Here is a 22,608-nt window from a genome sequence, read left to right as displayed (position 1 = left end):
TTTGCCATCACTGTTCGATACATCCCGGTCTCACTCTGACTGTGTCCTGTTTGTCCGCAGTACTACTCAGCTCCAGCAGCGTATGACACGGTACTGAAGCACCTGAACACAGCCTTCACCGTTCTCTTCTCCCTGGAGTGTATCCTCAAGATCATGGCCTTTGGTTTTGTGGTGAGCAAGACAACAGGACTAAACTGTCCAACTGGGAAAATGAATGTCATGGTAGCATGTTATGGTAGAATTGTTTCCATTCAAGAAAGAAGGCTTGCTTTTGTATAATGGTGCTCATTTGCCCCCTGACAGAACTATTTTCGAGACACTTGGAACATTTTTGACTTCATCACTGTGCTCGGCAGCATCACTGAGATCATTGTGGATTTACAGGTAATGTTTCACTTTAGCTCTTTAACCTTTACTTCATAACCACTGTGATTCATGAGCTGGTAATGCTGTAAAGCTTTTTCTCTCAGTAAAAATAGGCTATTAAAGTTATAAACTTACTGGTTCACTTACTCGCCATCAATCAAATCGATCTCTATATATCCCTATCTGCCTATGGGTATGTTCTGTCTTCTCTGTCCCGGACACTTCTCTGTTCCGTATATGGCTTGCCGTCTCCACCTTGCCATCGTACATCAATTTTATGTTTACTGTATTTATATAGAATATTCTGTATGTTGACTTTGTGTAAATTCCTCTGTCTGTATTGTATCAGTACGTTTGTCTATTGCAGTGGAGGCTGCTGAGGGGAGGACGGCTCATAATAATGGTTGGAACGGCACAAATGGAATGGCATAAAACACCTGGAAACCATATGTTTGATGTATTTGATACCATTTCACCTATTCCGCTCCAGCCATTACCACGAGCCCGTCCTCACTAAGTCAAATTCTGGGTATGTATAAATGTACTTGGTGAATAAAAGTGATTCTGACTTCTTTATTTCCTGTGGTCTGTCTATCTCAGTCAATAAACACATTCAATATGAGTTTCCTGAAGCTGTTCCGGGCTGCCAGACTGATCAAACTGTTGAGGCAGGGCTACACCATACGAATCCTGCTCTGGACCTTTGTACAATCCTTCAAGGTCAGCCATGTTCTCCCCTGCTTTTACCAACTGTCATGTCCACTTATATCCGACTTTGTTAATAGAACTAGTAGTCTGTCTTTATTTTGTATGTGCCTAGTCCCAGCTGGCCATTGCACACACAGATGGGACTCGGCTGCTGGTGTGTGTTCTTGGGAAAACCAAATCATTCTTCTCTATTTGTATCTCTTCTTTGCTCTAGGCTCTTCCTTATGTTTGTCTGCTCATCGCCATGCTGTTCTTCATCTATGCCATCATTGGGATGCAGGTAAGACCTCCAAAGCTTATATGCTTTACAATGGTAACTTCAGCCACAAAAAGGATGTTGTATTGCGGCTTCATGTGTTTCTCACTTGATCCACACAAGGTGTTTGGAAACATCAAACTGAACGATGAAAACCATATCAACCAGCACAACAACTTCAAGACCTTCTCTGGTGCACTGATGCTTCTCTTCAGGTGGGTGCATTGAGAAGGAATCAGAAGCTGAGACATATTCAAAACTATAAATAGATTATTTTGCTGACTGATGAATTCATATATCGGTTCATGTTTAATAGACTAATTGGTTGATAAATTGCTTGCTTGCTTGATTAATTGACTCATTAATTGACTAATTTATTGACAGGAGTGCGACGGGGGAGTCATGGCAGGAGATCATGCTATCGTGTCTGGGGGGGCAGGAGTGTGAGCCAGACTCCTCCATGGCACCCATGACCATGTCCCCTGACCACGAGGGAGGCTGTGGTACTGACTTTGCCTACTGCTACTTTGTCTCCTTCATCTTCTTCAGCTCTTTCCTGGTGAGGACGCTGCAGGAATAAACTTTTTCTCCTTTCCTCCACTCTTTCTCAGCACTCTTTCTCTCCCTCACTGTCTATTTTTCTGATACACAAGAGCAATTTTTGATAGTGCTACACAGATACACAAAAGTTATTTTTGGGATTGTATGCACAGATATGTGGACATCAGTATTGTACATACACACATGCTATCTCTCACACGTCCTCTCCTCTTGTGTGACTCTGTAGATGCTGAATCTGTTTGTGGCTGTGATCATGGATAACTTTGAGTATCTGACCAGAGACTCTTCCATCCTGGGTCCTCATCACCTGGATGAGTTTGTCCGTGTCTGGGGAGAGTACGACCGCGCTGCATGGTGAGAGAGAAGACACCACCATGTCTCAACTCTTCCCAGCAGAGGACAGTGTATTGACTCTCTAAAAGCGAAATAGGCCTGAACTGCCTTAATTCCTGTGTTAGACTGGCCAACGTCTTCTGTTTCAAACTCCAAATGAATGCCTTAACCCTTACCTTTTCTCCTCAACTCTCTCTTTCTCCTTCCTAATTTTCCCTGTTTCTTCTGTAGTGGGCGTATACACTACACCGCCATGTATGAGATGTTGACCCACATGTCTCCACCCCTGGGCCTGGGGAAGAAATGCCCCAGAGGTATGGCCTACAAGGTATGGAAGAAACACTTACTTTATTTTATTCATTTAAATTTAGGATAGACACATTTTTTACAGTTGTTTCACTGTAAAGCATGTGGAATTCTCTCTATCTATCTCTCTCTCTCCCTCCCTCCCTCCCTCCCTCCCTCCCTCCCTCCCTCCCTCCCTCCCTCCCTCCCTCCCTCCCTCCCTCCCCTCCCTTTCTACTGCCCTCCATCTCTATCTCTCCCTCCCTCCCTCACTCTCTCTCTGCCCATCCCTCCTTCCTCTCTCCCTCCACAGAGGCTGGTGTTGATGAACATGCCAGTGGATGAGGACATGTCAGTCCACTTCACCTCCACCTTGATGTCTCTCATCCGCACCGCTTTGGAGATCAAGATCGCGCGAGGTCAGGGAATGAGTTGAGTTTAAAACCACCACGCCTTACTGCATTTGCATCATTTTTCCAATTTAGACTTGGTCTTCCATCTTGAGCCTGGAGATCCACACTGCCTAGGGCATGCAGACTTTTGGTCCAGCCCAGTACTGGTAACACACCTGATTCAACGTATAAATGGCTTGATGATTGGTTGAGTAGTTGAATCAGGAAATTCAGAAACATTAACCATTTCCCCTGTCTGTGTATAATGGCTGAATAAAGATCTATTGTAATGTGGTCCAGGTGGGGAGGACCGAGTAGCTCTGGACACTGAGCTACAGAAGGAGATCAGTGTGATATGGCCATACCTCCCCCAGAAGACCCTGGATGTACTGGTGCCCATCAACAAAGGTCAGATCCACATTGGAGAGAGACATGGAGAGGTAGACCTGGGAGGCAGTCAGTCAGTCAGTGACTAGCAATCTAATCTAATCTAATCTGTGTTTTACAGATTCTGACATGACAGTAGGTAAGATATATGCCTCCATGATGATCATGGACTACTTCAAACAGAACAAAGCCAAGAAGCTGAGAGCGCAGCTGGAAGCACAGGTCAGCTATACACACCATATACACATTATATACACTGAGTGTATTATGAACACCTGCTCTTTCCAAGACATAGACTGACCAGGTGAATCCAGGTGAAAGCTATGATCCCTTATTGATGTCACTTGTTAATTCCACTTCAATCAGTATAGATGAAGGGGAGGAGACAGGTTAAAGAAGTATTGTTAAGCCCTGAGACAATTGAGACATGGATTGTGTATGTGTGCCATTCATAGGGTGAATGGGCAAGACAAAATATGTATGTTCCTTTGAACAGGGTATGGTAGTAAACTCAGCAAAAAAAGAAATGTCCTCTCACTGTCAACTGCGTTTATTTTCAGCAAACTTAACATGTACATATTTGTATGAACAAACAAGATTCAACAACTGAGACATAAACTGAAGAAGTCCCACAGACATGTGACTAACATAAATGGAATAATGTGTCCCTGAACAAAGGGGGGGTCAAAATCAAAAGTTACAGTCAGTATCTTGTGTGGCCACCAGCTGCATTAAGTACGGCAGTGCTTCTCCTGCTCATGGACTGCACCAGATTTGCCAGTTCTGTGAGATGTTACCCCAATCTTCCACCAAGGCACCTGCAAGTTCCTGTACAATTCTGGGGGGAATGGCCCTCGCCCTCACCCTCCGATCCAACAGGTCCCAGATGTGCTCAATGGGATTAAGATCCGGGCTCTTCGCTGGCCATGGCAGAACACTAACATTCCTGTCTTGCAGGAAATCACGCACAGAACGAGCAGTATGGCTGGTGGCATTGTCATGCTGGAGGGTCATGTCAGGATGAGCCTGCAGGAAGGGTACCACATGAGGGAGGAGGATGTCTTCCCTGTAACGCACAGCATTGAGATTGCCTGCAATGGCAACAAGCTCAGTCCGATGATGCTGTGACACACCGCCCCAGACCATGATGGACACTCCACCTCCAAATCGATCCCGCTCTAGAGTACAGGCCTTGGTGTAACGCTCATTCCTTCGACGATAAACTCGAATCCGACCATCACCCCTGGTGAGACAAAACCATGACTCGTCAGTGAAGAGCACTTTTTGCCAGTCCTGGCTGGTCCAGCGACAGTGGGTTTGTGCCCATAGGCGATGTTGTTGCCGGTGATGTCTGGTGAGGACCTGCCTTACAACAGGCCTACAAGCCCTCAGTCCAGCCTCTCTCAGCCTATTGCGGACAGTCTGAACACTGATGTAGGGATTGTGTGTTCCTGGTGTAACTCGGGCAGTTGTTGTTGCCATCCTGTACCTGTCCCGCAGGTGTGTATCGGATGTACCGATCCTGTGCAAGTGTTGTTACACGTGGTCTGCCTCTGTGAGGATGATCAGCTGTCCGTCCTGTCTCCCTGTAGCACTGTCTTAGGCGTCTCACAGTACGGATATTGCAATTTATTGCCCTGGCCATATCTGCAGTCCTCATGCCTTCTTGCAGCATGCCTAAGGCACGTTCACGCAGATGAGCAGGGACCCTGGGCATCTTTCTTTTGGTGTTTTTCAGAGTCAGTAGAAAGGCCTCTTTAGTGTCTTAAGTTTTCATAACTGTGACCTTAATTGCCTGTCATCTGTAAGCTGTTAGTGTCTAAACGACCGTTCCACAGGTGCATGTTCATTAATTGTTTATGGTTCATTGAACAAGCATGGGAAACAGTGTTTAAACCCTTTACAATGAAGATCTGTGAAGTTATTTGGATTTTTACGAATTATCTTTGAAAGACAGGGTCCTGAAAAAGGGACATTTCTTTTTTTGCTGAGTTTAGGTGCCAGGTACACCGGTTTGTGTCAAGAACTGCAACACTGCTGGGTTTTTCACGCACAACAGTTTCCTGTGTGTATCAAGAATGGTCCCCCACCCAACGGACATCCAGCCAACTTGACATAACTATAGCAAGCATTGGAGTCAACATGGGCCAGCATTCATGTGGAAGGCTTTCAACACCTTGTAGAGTTCATTGCCTGATGAATTGAGGCTGTTCTGAGGGCAAATGGGGGTACAACTCAATATTAGGAAGGTGTTCTTAATGTTTTGTACACTCAGTGTATATACCTCTGTCCTCTTCTGTATGACATTATCAAGGCATCTGGCATCTGTTGACACAACTTAGTGCCTGTAGTGATGTATTTCTTGGTGTGGTCTCCTCTACAGAAGGCAAGTCTGATGCCGTTCCAGCGGCTGGATGCCTCGACCCTCTCTGAAGACATTCTGTCCAATGCCCAGCCCCTGCCCTGCATGTCCCACAGTGCTGGCTCCGCCCTGTGAGTCAGTCCGTGCGTGCAGGCTTGCTTGCATTCATGTGTGTGTGTGTGTGTGCGCCTTGCGCCTTTAGTAAGTATTTGTGACCGACCCCCTCGATTCGGCCTTATGTGGCAATTTTTTTTTTTAAATACGTTGGATTAAAGTAGAGACGCAGAGCTAAAAAATTGTATATCATACACTGCAGTTGAGAAACAATGGGAAAGTAATTCTGCTTTGAAAGTTGATACTTGAAACTTGTAACCCCACTTTTGAGAAAATGGCCCTGGAATGTTTTGATACACCTACTGGAGAGCTTTTCTTTGTCTACACCCATTCAGCACCGTTCACACCCTCTTAAGCCTTAGCCCCACCCATCTCTTTAAAGATTCACATGTGAGGCCATGTGGTAAACACACGCTATATCAAATAAAATCAAAGTTTATTTGTCACATGCACAGGATACAGAAGTGGTTACTTGCATAGTAGTAATATCTAAAACAGAAAGTGTCCAGATAAAAATATTGTATAAATATTTTATCATTATTAGATGACACTTACCTGACACGCTTGTCTAAATTGATGGGTCATGTGAAGGAAATGCTTTAACCACCCCTCAGCCACATCTAGCTAAGTGTATGGGTCACTATTGTCTAGACATGTACACATGTTCATGAAATACAATAGATGGCCGTAATCACCCCCAGACACACCTGGCTAATTTGATGAGTCATGTAATAATCCGGCCCGAAGTGGAGTCTTTTGTTTAGACATGTAGCTAGCTAGGTAGCTAGCTAGCTAAACAATTAGCCGGCATAATCCCAACTCATACTGCTACCAAAACAAACATTGTAATAGCTGTAGTATGAATCTGCAGGTAGCTAAAGCTATCAAACTAGGTTCAATGTTAGCTAGCTAACATTAGGCTATAACTAGCAATGCAAATTGATTTCTGATTCGAATAGTATTACTACACTGGTCATACACATAATGTTAGCTAGCGAGTCAGCAAGCTAACATTTGCTTGCTAACTAACAGTATGCTTTAACTTGCAATAAAAACAACTTTCTCACAAAATTAGAAACTTATTTCTGAAAATTTAGCTAGACTCTTAACATATACATTGACGAACGCTTCACAGCAGACTGGATCCATTTAACTCCATTTTGTTTGTAGCTACATCTTGTTTGGCCAGCGTTGTGTCAAGTCACTACGGTTCACACTGACCGTGGCGTGTGCAGAAAGTAGCCCATCACTTTTTTCAACTGATCTGTCGATAGCGCCTGCTAAATTCAGGGCGTCAATGTTGTTGAGAAAAGTTGCAAAACTTTTGTAGTTCTCGATGGCTAACGTTATATCTTTCAAAAATAGTGCGTTAGAAAGGACTGTCAAAACATACTGAACAGCTCACGTGATAGACAGAAGCATGCTACATGGCAGACCAATCCAAACTCATCTCCCGGCATGTCCAGCCCATCCATTACCTCAGCTAATCATGGCTAGCGGGAAGGTTCCTGACTTTTTCCGTGACTAAACCAACTAGGCTCGTACTTTAACAATTTGATTCGTATTTATGGATGGAATACAAGTTTGTTATTAAGGCACATAAAAGTTCACATGTTCCAGAAGGCATTTCTGCCAAAAAACACATTTTGATAAAAAAGACTAATAATAATATTTTTTAAAAGTAGCGATGTGCGACATACGCCTAGTTTCCTGAAATTAGTCACATTTGAGTTTGACAGTATTTCCTCTGTGACTTGCCTCCCTCTGTAGGACCAGAGGAGGCCTGGTGGCGTTGAGTCCTCTCTCCCCCCAGGACTTGCTCAACATGCAGCCCATGACCTCTGACACGGACACCAGAAGCCAACACTCCAGGGTAACGACAAGGACCAAGTCCTATGTACTGTAGAAACACATCACAGGAGTACTGTACACCACACTAAACTATTACAACCACCAACTACACAAAGTACACAGACAAAGAAGCCTTTATATCATTTAGTAAGTGTACAATGATAGCTCTATAAAGCCCTTTGCTAGGAGCCAAAAGGAAAAAGTCAGCTATGGGCAAAATATAAAATACTGCCCGTTAAAAACCTAACCTCTTGCGGTAAAGCGCAAAATATCAACCCACATATAGACAACAATGAATCAATTACACCTATCTAATAGTAATGGTTTAATGAAGATACTAATAGTGCATCGCAGAGCACGGCATTCATGTTTCTATGTGTTTCTGTCCTTGCCTAAGTTGTAGTCTGATTAGTGGAGGTTTATAGGAGATGCAGGCATTCTCGCTGTTCATTGTGCTGTTTATAGGCTGTTTGGTTGAACTGGTCTTCAGAGTACTGTTTGCCCTATAGGAATGTTGACCCTGGATATCTGTTAGTGTTTGCCTTATTCTATGTATATTTTCACTAGGGAGTTACATGAGTTATAACGGGCTTTAAGGAAAGGTGAACTTGTCTGGCTCAGTATGTTTGGTGTATCCAGATCTGAACTTACATGAGTATGTGTAACAGTAGGCCCAATCGTTGTTCTGGTCTCGCTCTTCTCATTTATTGTTGTAGCGATGTGCTTGTGCTGCCATCTCTTGCTCTCTGACTTTCTCCTCCTGCTTGTCTCCTTGTTGTCATTGGTTATTAATCTGTGGCTCTTTGGCTGGAATGGCTTCTGATTGGTTGGTGACAATGGAATGGCCTAGGTTTGATTTACCCAATTGCAGAAAGGCCTTGCGAATTTTTACCATGTAACATTGTCTGAAGTCCTCCTTGGCTGGAACCCCAAAAGGCAGTTAGTCCCAGTACTGAATTGACCAGCCTGATCTCTACTGTACTGCACTCGATCTCTCCCCTCTCTCTGTCTCTGGTCTCATATAAGTGAGTGCAGGGGAGTGCAGTGGGTTGATTCCTGACCCACTGGAGCTCCTGTTTGGCAGGGGGCTGTGTGTACTGGCCTCCTCCATGCCTCGTCTGGCTGTAGAGTCACAGGTACTGCCCTCTGACCACACTGACTCCTCCAGGGGCTGGAAGGGCCCGGGCAGCAAGGGGGCCCCAGAGTGTGACATGCATGTCTGTGTGACAGAAGACAATGACCAGGCTACACTGGTTGTGCCGTTTAGAGAGAAAAATAGATTTTATGTGTCTTTCGTTTGCTGCTGGTGTGTCTGGAGAGATATAATCAACATGGATGTTTTTCTACAGAATGCTAGCGGTTCAGAATGGTGTTTTATTGATCCTGGGTTACTGGTATGTTTTGCCTGACCTCTCTCTCTGTCTTTCTCTCCACAATGAGTGGAGGGGGAAAATTAGGCGGTTCAAGCGTCCTAGTTGACCTGTTAATTGCCTGGAATAGTGAGCATGGATAGGAATTATGGATGGATTTCTTCCAAAGTAATAAAACATATTTTATGGTATTTGTGGGTATTTGGTTGTCTCCTCCTCTGTGTGTATGTCCGTGTGCGTGTGTGTGTGTGTGTGTGTGTGTGTGTGTGTGTGTGTGTGTGTGTGTGTGTGTGTGTGTGTGTGTGTGTGTGTGTGTGTGTGTGTGTGTGTGTGTGTGTGTGTGCAGACCGAGATGGCCAGTGGCTCTATGAAGCGGTCCTCGTCCACTGTGGCTGACCAGAGGGTGAATGGCCTGTGGCAGGAGGAGAAGAAAAGTCCTGATAGACTGTACAGACCACGCCACAAGAGCTACAAGGCTGCCGGTCAGTCTCCACTCTCTACTCACGTGACCTCTCCTCTTATCAGTCCCACTGGCATGATGAGGGGTGGTATTCATGTGTGGTTATTGTATGTTTAAAGAGTTATTATTTTTCCATGTCTTTTTTATGTCTTTATCCTAAGTGCATCAATGATTATCCACTTGTCATCAACATACTCTTTACTGATCTACAGTGTACTGATAACCTTAATATTTACTGATCTATAGTGTACTGATAACCTTCATATTTACTGATCTACAGTGTACTGATAACCTTCATATTTACTGATCTACAGTGTACTGATAACCTTCATATTTACTGATCTACAGTGTACTGATAACCTTCATATTTACTGATCTACAGTGTACTGATAATGTTACTATTTACTGATCTACAGTGTACTGATAACCTTCATATTTACTGATCTACAGTGTACTGATAACCTTCATATTTACTGATCTACAGTGTACTGATAATGTTACTATTTACTGATCTACAGTGTAGTGATAACTTTACTACTTACTGATCTACAGTGTACTGATAACGTTACTATTTACTGATCTACAGTGTACTGATAACGTTGCTATTTATTGATCTACAGTGTACTGATAACGTTACTATTTACTGATCTACAGTGTACTGATACATTACTATTTACGGATATACAGTGTACTGATAATGTTACTGTTTACTGATCTACAGTGTACTGATAACATTACTATTTACTGATCTACAGTGTAGTAATAACGTTACTGTTTACTGATCTACAGTGTACTGATAATGTTACTGTTTACTGATCTACAGTGTACTGATAACATTACTATTTACTGATCTACAGTGTACTGATAACGTTACTGTTTACTGATCTACAGTGTACTGATAACGTTACTGTTTACTGATCTACAGTGTACTGATAACATTACTATTTACTGATCTACAGTGTGCTGATAACGTTACTGTTTACTGATCTACAGTGTACTGATAACATTACTATTTACTGATCTACAGTGTACTGATAACGTTACTGTTTACTGATCTACAGTGTACTGATAACGTTACTGTTTACTGATCTACAGTGTACTGATAACGTTGCTATCTACTGACCTACTGATCTACTGACCTACTGATAACGTTACTGTTTACTGATCTACAGTGTACTGATAACGTTGCTATCTATTGCTCTACAGTGTACTGATAACGTTGCTATCTATTGATCTACAGTGTACTGATAATGTTGCTATCTATTGATCTACAGTGTACTGATAATGTTGCTATCTATTGATCTACAGTGTATTGATAACGTGGCTATCTATTGATTTACAGTGTTTACTGTAGGCTAATTGTTCGACTTATGGGCGTAAGCATGTAGCCTCAATCCTGTCCTTTGATCATACCCTCTCTCTTTATCTGTTGTTGTCTCTCTCTGTCCCCCTCTCTCTTTATCTGTTGTTGTCTCTCTCTGTCCCCCTCTCTCTTTATCTGTTGTTGTCCCTCTCTGTCCCCCTCTCTCTTTATCTGTTGTTGTCCCTCTCTGTCCCCCTCTCTCTTTATCTGTTGTTGTCCCTCTCTGTCCCCCTCTCTCTTTATCTGTTGTTGTCCCTCTCTGTCCCCCTCTCTCTTAATCTGTTGTTGTCCCTCTCTGTCCCCCTCTCTCTTTATCTGTTGTTGTCCCTCTCTGTCCCCCTCTCTCTTTATCTGTTGTTGTCCCTCTCTGTCCCCCTCTCTCTTTATCTGTTGTTGTCCCTCTCTGTCCCCCTCTCTCTTTATCTGTTGTTGTCCCTCTCTGTCCCCCTCTCTCTTTATCTGTTGTTGTCCCTCTCTGTCCCCCTCTCTCTTTATCTGTTGTTGTCTCTCTCTGTCCCCCTCTCTCTTTATCTGTTGTTGTCCCTCTCTGTCCCCCTCTCTCTTTATCTGTTGTTGTCCCTCTCTGTCCCCCTCTCTCTTTATCTGTTGTTGTCCCTCTCTGTCCCCCTCTCTCTTTATCTGTTGTTGTCCCTCTCTGTCCCCCTCTCTCTTTATCTGTTGCTGCCCTCCTCTCTCTGTGCTCCTTGCCATGGTTTTCCTCTTCCTCATCCAGTGTCGCGGTCAGAAAGGAAGAGGCATTTGGACACAGAGAAGGAGCGCGGGAGGTCTAAAGAGCGCCGCCACCTCCTCTCCCCAGACACGTCCCGCTGTACCTCCGAGGAGAGGAGCCTGCAACCCTCACGCTCCCCTAGCCGTGAGCGCACACACCCCCTGGACAAACAGGTAGGCCACACACACGCAGGATGCTTTACCAAGGACACATATTAAAGACCCATACACCATTAGTACCCCCTGAATCCACAAACACTAGTTTAGACCAACTAGACACAAACACATACCCACATTTGAAGAACTGATAGGCCACATACACACTTATGAAAAAACAGTCAGACATCTGTATTAAATGTGTTTCCACTCTTGTGTCCAGGGCAACAGCTCCGACAGCCCCATCCCCACCTCTGAATCTAGTACCCCTAGCCGCCGCCCCCTGTCCCAGACCTCAACACGCTCCCATCCCCACATCTCCTACTCTCCTCTGGTGTGTCGCACGCACCCTCCCTCAGGGGACGATGATGATGACAGGGGCAGCCCAGAGACTCAGAGGCGAGGGGAGGCCTCCAGAGAGGGGGCAGGGGGAGAGGGACAGAGCGGGGCGAGGGGCCGTCGCCAACAGCAGGGCTCTCCCCTGCGTCGCTACCCCTCGGAGCCCTACCTGGCCCTGCAGGAGGACGAGCACAGTCTGGACCCCACCGGGTTCATGGAGACGCTGACTTTCGAGGCGGCGGTAGCCACCAGCCTGGGACGTGCTAACACGGTCAGCTCCACATCCAGCTCCAGCTTCAGCTCCGCTCGACGGGGTTCCAGGAGCGGCTGGCAGGTCCCCAATGGACACTTCCGGAAACGCCTGGCTCAGACCGTCTCTGTTGCGGGCTGTGAGCCACTCAGCGACACAGAAGAGGACGACCGCTGCTAGGAGGAGGAAGAAGTGGAGGCGGAGGAGCGGTGAAGAAGGAGCGTAGAGAGTAAAGAGTAAAAGTTGTACTACATTATAAAGGAAAAGGGACATTTGTCACTCTCTTGCATTACTACTGCATACCTGTGTGATTGTAGTATGTTTGCTCAAATGTGAGAGGAGAACAAAAATAAGAACATTGTTTTTGACTTTTGCAAGTGGAATCCCTTTCAAATCCACACAAAAAAATGTACAATAAATATCTACCCACAAATATTTGACTGTGGTTCATTTATATTCTGACTATCAAAATAAAGAGCGTAATAATAAACCTCAAATAGCCTTGGATGGACAGAAAAGAGATTAAATGAATAGAATTGTAATTTGTGTCAATAGGTATTGTCATATCTGAAGGTGTTTCTCTGGCATTGATTCAGTGTTGCTCTTAGCGGTGTGTGTGGGGTGTGAATATGTAACTATGTGCAAAATAAGGAGTAACAATATCTTTGAAAGCCATGGTTTTTGTAAATACATGTGGGTTTTTTTCTTATAAATTTGCCACCAGTACCACTTGATTGTCTGAGTAGGATACATGGCCATAAAGAAGGGTAACTGTAAAAGTACTTTATAAATGAATGAAATGTAGTCATGTCTATGTAACAAAATACACCCAAACAATAATTGATCAAGCAATGTTTTTTCAAATTTTAGTAGAGCTGAGTTCGTTTTTGACCTTTTGCACCCTCCACCATTAGATTTCCTATCCCTTTACTGTCTACAAAGGGAACACACTTCTTTAATAAGAATCTATTCATACGTAAACCATGTAACTCCTGTTGTAATTTTTTAAAGGAATAAAACAATCATTAATACAAGCAGAAAAGTGAATGGCACATTGTCTTCTGTTGGAAATCTGTATGATTTATTTTTCTTTTTTTACCAACTTGCAGGACAATGGACAGCAGCCAACAATGTCATGAAATGTGATTGCTTTCAATAAAATTATACATTATTTTTCAGAAAAGGAATGCCTAAATATCTAGTGTGATTTGAAAGACAGGGCTTTGTTATGAACAGGACTCTAGAGAACCAAATGACTAGGACTATACGCAGAACATGGCTTCAATCCAAACCTTTATTAAGCCAATAGGAAAACCAGCAGAACCTGTGGCTGTCTTGAACCAACCTTCATCTTGTCGATGTACTGTACTGTACCTGTTTTTCTTCAGATGTTACAATATTTTTTTTTGACATTTGACTGATTCATTCCTTCTCATCTTCCGGAATCAATAACTGTCCAGAAACAATCATGAACTTTTCTTCATCAATGTAGCCATCCATGTTCTCCTCTTCTTCATTAGCCTACCACGTAATCAGTACGTGTCAAATACCTCACTGCAACTGTATATTTTCTACCTAGATTGGTTTATAAAAATACTGTATGAGCCATTACAGACAACACATGTAGGAAGATGTTTTCAACACACCTATTTTACCTGTTATTTAGAATGGTCTACTAATAATGTACAGTACATTTATACCATGATTTCTACAAGATTGTAAGAGAACATATCCCTTTCAGCTCACAACACACTTGAAGGGTGGAATAGGATATTTCTGGAATGTTCATTTAAGGTACATGTATTTGTTTTATTTGCCTGAAAAAGGGTAATGATTCTGTGAAACTCACTTAACCAAAAAACAGAGAATTGTATAATAAGTTCCTTGAATGCAAATAGTTGTTTGGTTTATATGTGTAAAATAGTTGTATATACAGTATGAATAAAAGTTTCCTAAATTCCAAGAAAAGTATCCTTAATTGCAGTTATGCGGCTGCCTGTCTCGGTATCTGATGTAGACCAATGGTCAACTCCAATCCTTATATAACTCTCTATAAGGCTCTAATGACTGGGTAAGGTCAGGAATAAACATTTTGCTCAATGTTGTTTACACTTTACAGTAGACCACTTCAGGGAATAACTATACATGAATTATGAGATTAAACCAACAATTGTGATCTTTGTTTAAGAACAAAATTGTATATCATTCAAAAAACCCTGAAATAACAGATCATTTGGGGTCTTGTGCCAGCCACCACTTTTCTTTTCCTCGTGTGACGTTGCATTGCAACCATCCAATGAAAGTGCAAAATGCACTCACCTTATGACAAAGACAACAACACTAAAGCCGTTACGTCATATCCAATGGACGCCGAGTTCAGGTTGAAAAAATAGAATAATATTGCAAGCTAGCCAGACACTTACTTTATTCGCGAAGTCAGTGGTCTATATTTGTGAACATTATAGATGTTCTATCGCTAATGTCGTTATGATAGTTTCTATTTGAGCGAACGTTTTTCATTTCAAATCTTAGGCCGAGGAATGAATGATATTAATCAAGGAAGTCACTAGCTGGTTAGCCAAAAGCGTTAGCTAGCAGCAGTATCTAGCTAGCTAGCTCTTTGTTTTGACTGTGATGGTCTGATGATGTTGAATAGCTTGGACAGCTGATGGGTCTCGAGCTAGTGTTTATATGAACATGCATATTATGTTTTAATGGGTTGTTAAATAGTATTGAATGTGTAATAACATTACTTCTTCAACGAGGGGAAGATACATTTGGTTGTAAACGAACAATAGCAAGTTTACAAGCTAGGTAAACAACGAGGGACTGAGAAGTGGACATGGGCAATTGTCTCAAATCGCCGACGTCCGACGATATATCTTTGCTTCACGAATCCCAGTCTGACAGAGCAAGTTATGGGGAGGCAGACCCGGATTTGGAGCCACCTCCGCCTTACCAGGTCAGACTTTATAGCTACTAATGTTAAAGCTAGAATCCTTAGCTGCTACATTAATTGTTGGACTTATACATTCATTATATAGTTATAATCACTGATTCTTGAAGAATATAACTGATAAATGCCTCATGAGCTTAGTTCAACAGTCGTACCCTATCAGAACCCAAAATATAAGCTTGTTTTGTTTGTAAACAATTTAGCTAAATGTAAACAGACACTGTATAGCCTCTAATCATGGTTATAATTATAATGTTGATATCGTGGATGGTCAGTCCTTATTGCATCCATAGCTCTGAATTAATTTTAGAGGGGTTCCATTTCTCCAGGCCCATCCCTCAGCATTTTACCAAAACAGAGGCGGGGTAACCACTCTGTTATTGCTTCAATTAAGGACCCTAGCTTTAAGTATTGCTATGCGAATTGACAGAATCATGCAAGACCCAGGGGTCCAGTGCATTGAACATCTTTAGAGAATCTGGTCAAATATTTCCTAATTATTTAGCTAGATTATTTATTTTATTTTATATGATTCCATACCATTACCGACTCATTCATCTAGGTATAGTTTAAAGTTAATTGTTGCTGTCAAATGTATGGTTTTAAAAGCTAGGCTACATCAGATGAGCCACAATAAAATATTTAAAGGGCTGAGCAATAGTGTTGCATTGAAATTCTTGTTTTCATAGGTAGGCCTATTTGCAACTGATTGTTATGGGTCTGAGTTTTCACATATCAATAGTTGAACATACTCGGTCACACAAAGAGAAAAACACACACAACACTTTTAATGCCCAAATGCTTTTCAATCTCACAAAAGTGTTCTAAACAGGCTTGCCAAGAATGTCCAGACTGGGCAGTTTTTTCCGGCTGCTTTATCCATGGCAGGGTGTGTGTTTTGGCTCGCACACAGCGCAGAACACACAGCGTGATAAACCATTATGATAGACTCCTTCTTTCTCCTTGTTGTATCACACTTTCATATAGGCCTCACACATGATTCCACCTCAAATCACCCAATACTAGATAGCTGCCGAGTCATACGCTGGCTGCCCAAAAGTAGTGTAATTGTTTATGAATTGGATTTGCCGTGGCAGTGTTTCTGCTAGTTTAATTTGAAGGTTCCCTATGGCAACAACATTGTCAATTGAAACAAATGCAAGACAAACTCTTATAGGCGGGGTGGAACCGATGATGTATGTGTATAAACCCTGGATGACTGACAGGTGGCGCTGTATTGAAGCCACCGCACATCCATCTTGGTATTCCTCAATTATACAAATTATTTTGGAAGATTTAGAAATGCATTTATTCATGTCTATATTTGTTTTTGACGCGTTTATTCTATTACAGACACCTCAGTGCATACTTTTAAATTATATTATGTGAGCTAAACATTAAAAAGGAAATGAACAAAAATCAAAAAAAAATCTTTAAAGTATTTATTTTAGAGTATTAATGTTACTGTCCCCACTACAACAACAAAATACATGTAATTTTGTCCTTGAACCATTTAATTGAAATACTGTCGCCAATATGGCCGACCAGTGGCTTCAAAGCCTTTCAATGGCCAATATATAGCATCAGCAATCCAGGGTTTACAGTTGAAGTCGGAAATTTACATACACTTAGGTTGGAGTCATTAAAACTCATTTTTCAACCACTCCACAAATTTCTTGTTAACAAACTATAGTTTTGGCAAGTCGGTTAGGACATCTACTTTGTGCATGACACAAGTAATTTTTCCAACAATTGTTTACAGACAGATTATTTCACTGATAATTCACTGTATCACAATTCCAGTGGGTCAGAAGTTTACATACACTAGGTTGACTGTGCCTTTAAACAGCTTGGAAAATTCCAGAAAATTATGTCATGGCTTTAGAAGCTTCTGATAGGCTAATTGACATAATTTGAGTCAATTGGAGGTGTACCTGTGGATGTATTTCAAGGCCTACCTTCAAACTTGCTGCCTCTTTGCTTGACATCATGGGAAAATCAAAAGAAATCAGCCAAGACCTCAGAAAATAAATTGTAGACCTCCACAAGTCTGGTTCATCCTTGGGAGCAATTTCCAAATGCCTGAAGGTACCACGTTCATCTGTACAAACAATAGTACCCAAGTACAAACACCATGGGTCCACGCAGCCGTCATACCGCTCAGGAAGGAGACGCGTTCTGCCTCCTAGAGATGAACATACTTTGGTTTGAAAAGTGCAAATCAATCCCAGAACAACAGCAAAGGACCTTGTGAAGATGCTGGAGGAAACAGGTACAAAAGTATCAATATCCACAGTAAAATCGACATAACCTGAAAGGCCGCTCAGCAAGGAAGAAGCCACTGCTCCAAAACGGCCATAAAAAAGCAAGACTACGGTTTGCAACTGCACATGGGGACAAAGATCCTACTTTTTGGAGAAATGTCCTCTGGTCTGATGAAACAGAAATAGAACTGTTTGGCCATAATGACCATCGTTATGTTTGGAGGAAAAGGGGGGAGTCTTGCAAGCCGAAGAACACCATCCCAACCGTGGAGCGCGCGGGGGGCAGCATCATGTTGCGGGGGTGCTTTGCTGCAGGAGGGACTGGTGCACTTCACAAAATAGATGGCATCATGAGGGAGGAAAATTATGTGGATATATTGAATCAACATCTCAAGACATCAGTCAGGAAGATAAAGCTTGGTCGCAAATGGGTCTTCCAAATGGACAATGACCCCAAGCATACTTCCAAAGTTGTGGCAAAATGGCTTAAGGACAACAAAGTCAAGATATTGGAGTGGCCATCACAAAGCCCTAACCTCAATCCTCTGGAAAATTTGTGGGCAGAACTGAAAAAGCGATGCGAGCAAGGAGGCCTACAAACCTGACTCAGTTACACCAGCTCTGTCAGGAGGAATGGGCCAAAATTCACCCAACTTATTGTGGGAAGCTTGTGGAATGCTACCAGAAATGTTTGACCCAAGTTAAACAATTTAAAGGCAATGCTACCAAATACTAATTGAGTGTATGTAAACTTCTGACCCACTGGGAATGTGATGAAAGAAATTAAAGCTGAAATAAATAATTCTTTCTACTATTATTCTGACATTTCACATTCTTAAAATAAAGTGGTGATCCTAACTGACCTAAGATAGGGAATTTCTACTAGGATTAAATGTCAGGAATTGTGAAAAACTGAGTTTAATTATATTTGACTAATGTGTATGTAAACTTCCCACTTCAACTGTATATACGTCATTAGGTGGAACAGCCTTAGGTGGAACAGACCACCCAACCCCGCTTATACAATGGTTGTTGAAACACTGGGTCATGGGATCAGTTCAGTTGAGTTGGCCCATGGATTGACTTTCTGTATGTGTATGTCTTTTTTTCAGGAGGAGGCCCACATGCCAGTGTACCACCCCACCCCCAGCCAGGCCCGCCTGGCCAGCCAGCTGACTGAGGAGGAGCAGGTCCGTATCGCCCAGCGTATCGGCCTCATCCAGCACCTCCCCCGGGGTGTCTACGACGGAGGACGGGACGGCTCCGAGAAGAAAATCAGAGAGTAAGCATCTGTTTACCACTGTTTTTATTAATATCTTAATATTATTAGTTTACCACTGTTTTTATTCTCTGATGTAATTGATAAAGGTCACTGTTCATGTGACCTGCGCAGGTAAAACTCTGGCCCTAGTTGTAGCATGTAACTGTGTTTGTATAACATAACTAATGCCCAGAGTTTTTCCTGGTCAGTTAAAGTGCTGAGGAAAAAATGATCAAAACCACTATTCATAACTGTATTGACCCATTTTCTAGGTGTGTGATATGTATGATGGACTTTGTGTACGGGGACCCCATCCGGTTTCTACCCTGTATGCACATCTACCACATGGACTGTATAGACGACTGGCTGATGAGGTCCTTCACCTGTCCCTCCTGCATGGAGCCTGTGGACGCCGCCCTGCTCTCCACTTACGAGACCAACTGACCACTGACCCTAAATACAACACTACCCCCTTCTGCCGAGCTCTGCCTTGCCACCCCCCTACAAACACACGCACACATACACACACACTTCCACCAGCCCCAACAAACACACACACGCTGCCCCCTTCCCCTCTGCTTTTTACCTTGGGATAAGGAGCAGCACAGTGTCTTGGTCGGTGATGACATACAAGAGAGAGACTATGGAAACACTAGTGATTAACAATGAAAATACTTGGACCCATCCACTCATCACCTGGAACTGTCTCTGAACTGGAACTGTCTCTGAACTGGAACTGGCTCAGAACTGAAACTGGCTCAGAACTGGAACTGGCTCTGAACAGAAACTGTCTCTGAACAGAAACTGGCTCAGAACTGGAACTGTCTCTGAACTGGAACTGGCTCAGAACTGGAACTGGCTCAGAACTGGAACTGTCTCTGAACTGGAACTGTCTCTGAACTGAAACTGGCTCAGAACTGGAACTGGCTCAGAACTGAAACTGGCTCAGAACTGGAACTGTCTCTGAACTGGAACTGTCTCAGAACTGGAACTGTCTCAGAACTGAAACTGGCTCAGAACTGAAACTGGCTCAGAACTGGAACTAGCTCTGAACTGGAACTGGCTCAGAACTGGAACTGGAACTGGCTCTGAACTGGAGATGGAACTGAACTGGCTCTGAACTGGAGATGGAACTGAATTGGCTCTGAACTGAATTGGCTCTGAACTGAACTGACTCTGAACTGAACTGGCTCTGAACTGAACTGGCTGAGTCATGGTCTGACTGAAAGTAGGCAACATTAGGCAACTGTCTACATAGGAGGACAAGCAGGCATAATATGTGCGTCTGTGGTGGACTGGGTTCCTGAGTCAGCTGTTGAATACAGTACTAGGATTGGGTTGCTGATGTTATGGTCAGAATAGGGGGAGGGGCTGTTACTGTAGTGATGTCTCACTGCATTTCCACTTGAGCAGGTCTCGGTGGCATCCCATCCCAGCCAATCATTATTCACCATGATTAGTAGCTGGGAATGGGATTAGATCATTTTTTGTCATCTGAATTTGGTCACCAGGAGGTATCCTATCAGATTCCTTTGGAAGCCACAGCTGGCAACAACAAGACTATAACATGACTCATCAGTCTTCTAAAGTCTCAAAATCCCACACTCTGAATATGACTTAGTAATGGACTGAAGCGTACCCTGTTTCAGTGTTTCAAAATAAAATAAGTTACAGAGCATAGTCTCCTTTTAGGATTACAACAAAAACCATTAAAGAATGCACATACACAGTACAGAAATCACCCAAAGCCCATCCTCTATTAGACTATGATATGTTTAATGGAGAAACACATACACTACCATTCAAAAGTTTGGGGTCACTTAGAAATGTCCTAGTTTTTGAAAGAAAAGCAAATTTTTTGTCCATTAAAAGAACATCAAATTGATCAGAAATACAGTGTAGACATGGTTAATGTTGTAAATGACTATTGTAGCTGGAAAAGGCACATTTTTTATGGAATATTTACATAGGCGTACAGAGGCCCATTAACAGCAACCATCACTCCTGTGTTCCAATGGCACGTTGTGTTAGCTAATTCAAGTTTATCATTTTAATTGGCTAATTGATCATTAGAAAACCCTTTTGCAATTATGTCAGCACAGCTGAAAACTGTTGTTCTGATTAAAGAAGCAATAAAACTGGCCTTCTTTAGACTAGTTGAGTATTTGGAGTATCAGCATTTGTGGGTTCGATTACAGGCTCAAAATGGCCAGAAACAAAGACCTTTCTTCTGAAACTCGTCAGTCTATTCTTGTTCTGAGAAATGAAGGCTATTCCATGTGAGAAATTGCCAAGAAACTGAAGATCTCGTACAATGCTGTGTACTACTCTCTTCACAGAACACAAACTGGCTCTAACCAGAATAGAAAGAGGAGTAGGAGGCCCCGTTGCACAACTGAGCAAGAGGACAAGTACATTAGGGTGTCTAGTTTGAGAAACAGACGCCTCACCAGTCCTCAACTGGCAGCTTCATTAAATAGTACCCGCAAAACACCAGTCTCAACGTCAACAGTGAGAGGCGACTCTGGGATTCTGATCAATTTGATGTTATTTTAATGGACAAAAAATGTTATTTTCTTTCGAAAACAAGAAAATTTCTAAGTGACCCCAAACTTTTGAACATTAGTGTACATCCGTTACCTTTTGTTTTGTCTTTCAGATTTACCATTCTAAATGGCTCCACTGCCATTCCTAATGGCCTGAAGAAGTGGATGAGCTGTATGTCAATCACTCTGTGTAAGGTTTATAGGTTTTACAATAAGAGGAGTAGCATAGCTGTCAGACAATGTAAAGGGCTCATGTGTGCATGTGCAGGATGATCAGTCTAAAAGTTAGGAATGCTTGCACACACATTAATCTGATCCCGAGATTTGCACTTTACTTATAGGACAATAACGGAAGCATTATATTAATATATATATACCTATAACCTTGCACTTTTCAATATTATTTCTTCTTTTTGCAGCACAGAAGTTAAGATTGATATTGATAATGCTGTCAATGCTACCATTGGTCACGTATCAAGTTGAAGTAAAGCTCAATAGCTGAATATGTATTCATGAATTGTGTGATTCAGTAGTGTGCATCTGCTTTGTTTTGCTTGTCTTGATTCCAGTGTGTGTTTTTGTGTGGAAGTGACTGAGTGAAGGGGACAGAGGTTTGCTTTGTCTCAGATGAGACAATATGGAATAGAAGAATATTTCTTCCCTTAAGTACTTAGCTTACTTACCTGTATTTTCAATCCCACAGTCATCATTGCGCAATTTTCTTTCTTGCTGTAAAAAACAAACAAAAAACTAGGCCAGCATTTTTTTTGCTTTTTTATATGTGTTTGTAGCGAAGTAGCGTTGCAGTGAATTATTTCCATTACATTTTTTGTTTATATAATAGTGATACCCTTTTCTGTATTGATGTTTGTGTATCTCCTACCTTTTAGATGTATCGTTTGTCATTGTGTTTGTGGGAGATAAGTATTTCCCATTAGAGTTTACACTGGCTTGAGTATGCATTTGCAAACCTCTGTCCCAAAGATATATGTAAGAGGGGGAAGATTTCTCTCATGGTTTCACGGTGACATTAAAAGACAACACACGTGTTTCAATTATTAGCTTTGTTTTGCAGTGTTTTTCAGGATTCTGAAAATAAATGTCATCTCCTGTAATCTTGGTTTTTGAAAGGCCAACCATCCCTCATATTGAAGCTGTAAAAAAAATGTAAATAAACAAGAAAGCACACATTTTTGTCATGCCTGACTTATTAGTGTTCTGAGACTGTAGTATCTTGTTACACCAGATGTTAGTCAAACGTTACATTTCCCCTTTTATCCTATCAGCACAATACATACT

General features: G+C 42.3%; 2 protein-coding genes across 2 annotated transcripts in view; both read left to right on the top strand.

Annotated features, from left to right (window-relative positions):
- Positions 1 to 12,715, top strand: part of cacna1eb (calcium voltage-gated channel subunit alpha1 Eb) — a 63,947-nt gene extending 51,232 nt beyond the window's left edge. Inside the window, exons 29-44 of the mRNA XM_082960909.1 lie at positions 61 to 171; positions 304 to 384; positions 967 to 1,086; positions 1,289 to 1,354; positions 1,454 to 1,545; positions 1,715 to 1,889; positions 2,118 to 2,245; positions 2,456 to 2,552; positions 2,823 to 2,940; positions 3,202 to 3,309; positions 3,410 to 3,510; positions 5,672 to 5,781; positions 7,535 to 7,637; positions 9,332 to 9,467; positions 11,542 to 11,711; positions 11,917 to 12,715. Of these exons, the coding sequence (XP_082817035.1) occupies positions 61 to 171; positions 304 to 384; positions 967 to 1,086; positions 1,289 to 1,354; positions 1,454 to 1,545; positions 1,715 to 1,889; positions 2,118 to 2,245; positions 2,456 to 2,552; positions 2,823 to 2,940; positions 3,202 to 3,309; positions 3,410 to 3,510; positions 5,672 to 5,781; positions 7,535 to 7,637; positions 9,332 to 9,467; positions 11,542 to 11,711; positions 11,917 to 12,462 (2,262 nt within the window). The 3' untranslated portion in view covers positions 12,463 to 12,715. The remainder of the gene's footprint in view (positions 1 to 60; positions 172 to 303; positions 385 to 966; positions 1,087 to 1,288; positions 1,355 to 1,453; positions 1,546 to 1,714; positions 1,890 to 2,117; positions 2,246 to 2,455; positions 2,553 to 2,822; positions 2,941 to 3,201; positions 3,310 to 3,409; positions 3,511 to 5,671; positions 5,782 to 7,534; positions 7,638 to 9,331; positions 9,468 to 11,541; positions 11,712 to 11,916) is intronic.
- A 1,918-nt stretch (positions 12,716 to 14,633) lies between these two features.
- LOC106569135 (RING finger protein 11) lies at positions 14,634 to 22,499 on the top strand. The gene is made up of 3 exons (XM_014140144.3): positions 14,634 to 15,244; positions 18,615 to 18,784; positions 19,036 to 22,499. The coding sequence occupies exons 1-3, from the start codon at positions 15,125 to 15,127 to the stop codon at positions 19,205 to 19,207; spliced, it is 462 nt and encodes a 153-aa protein (XP_013995619.1). The 5' UTR covers positions 14,634 to 15,124; the 3' UTR covers positions 19,208 to 22,499.
- The last annotated feature ends 109 nt before the right edge of the window (positions 22,500 to 22,608 follow it).

Source organism: Salmo salar, chromosome 14, assembly GCF_965601325.2.
Source record: "Salmo salar chromosome 14, fSalSal1, whole genome shotgun sequence".
Lineage (NCBI taxonomy): Eukaryota > Metazoa > Chordata > Actinopteri > Salmoniformes > Salmonidae > Salmo > Salmo salar.
Note: the sequence above shows the minus strand (reverse complement) of the source record. Positions and strands in the feature narration are given on the sequence as shown.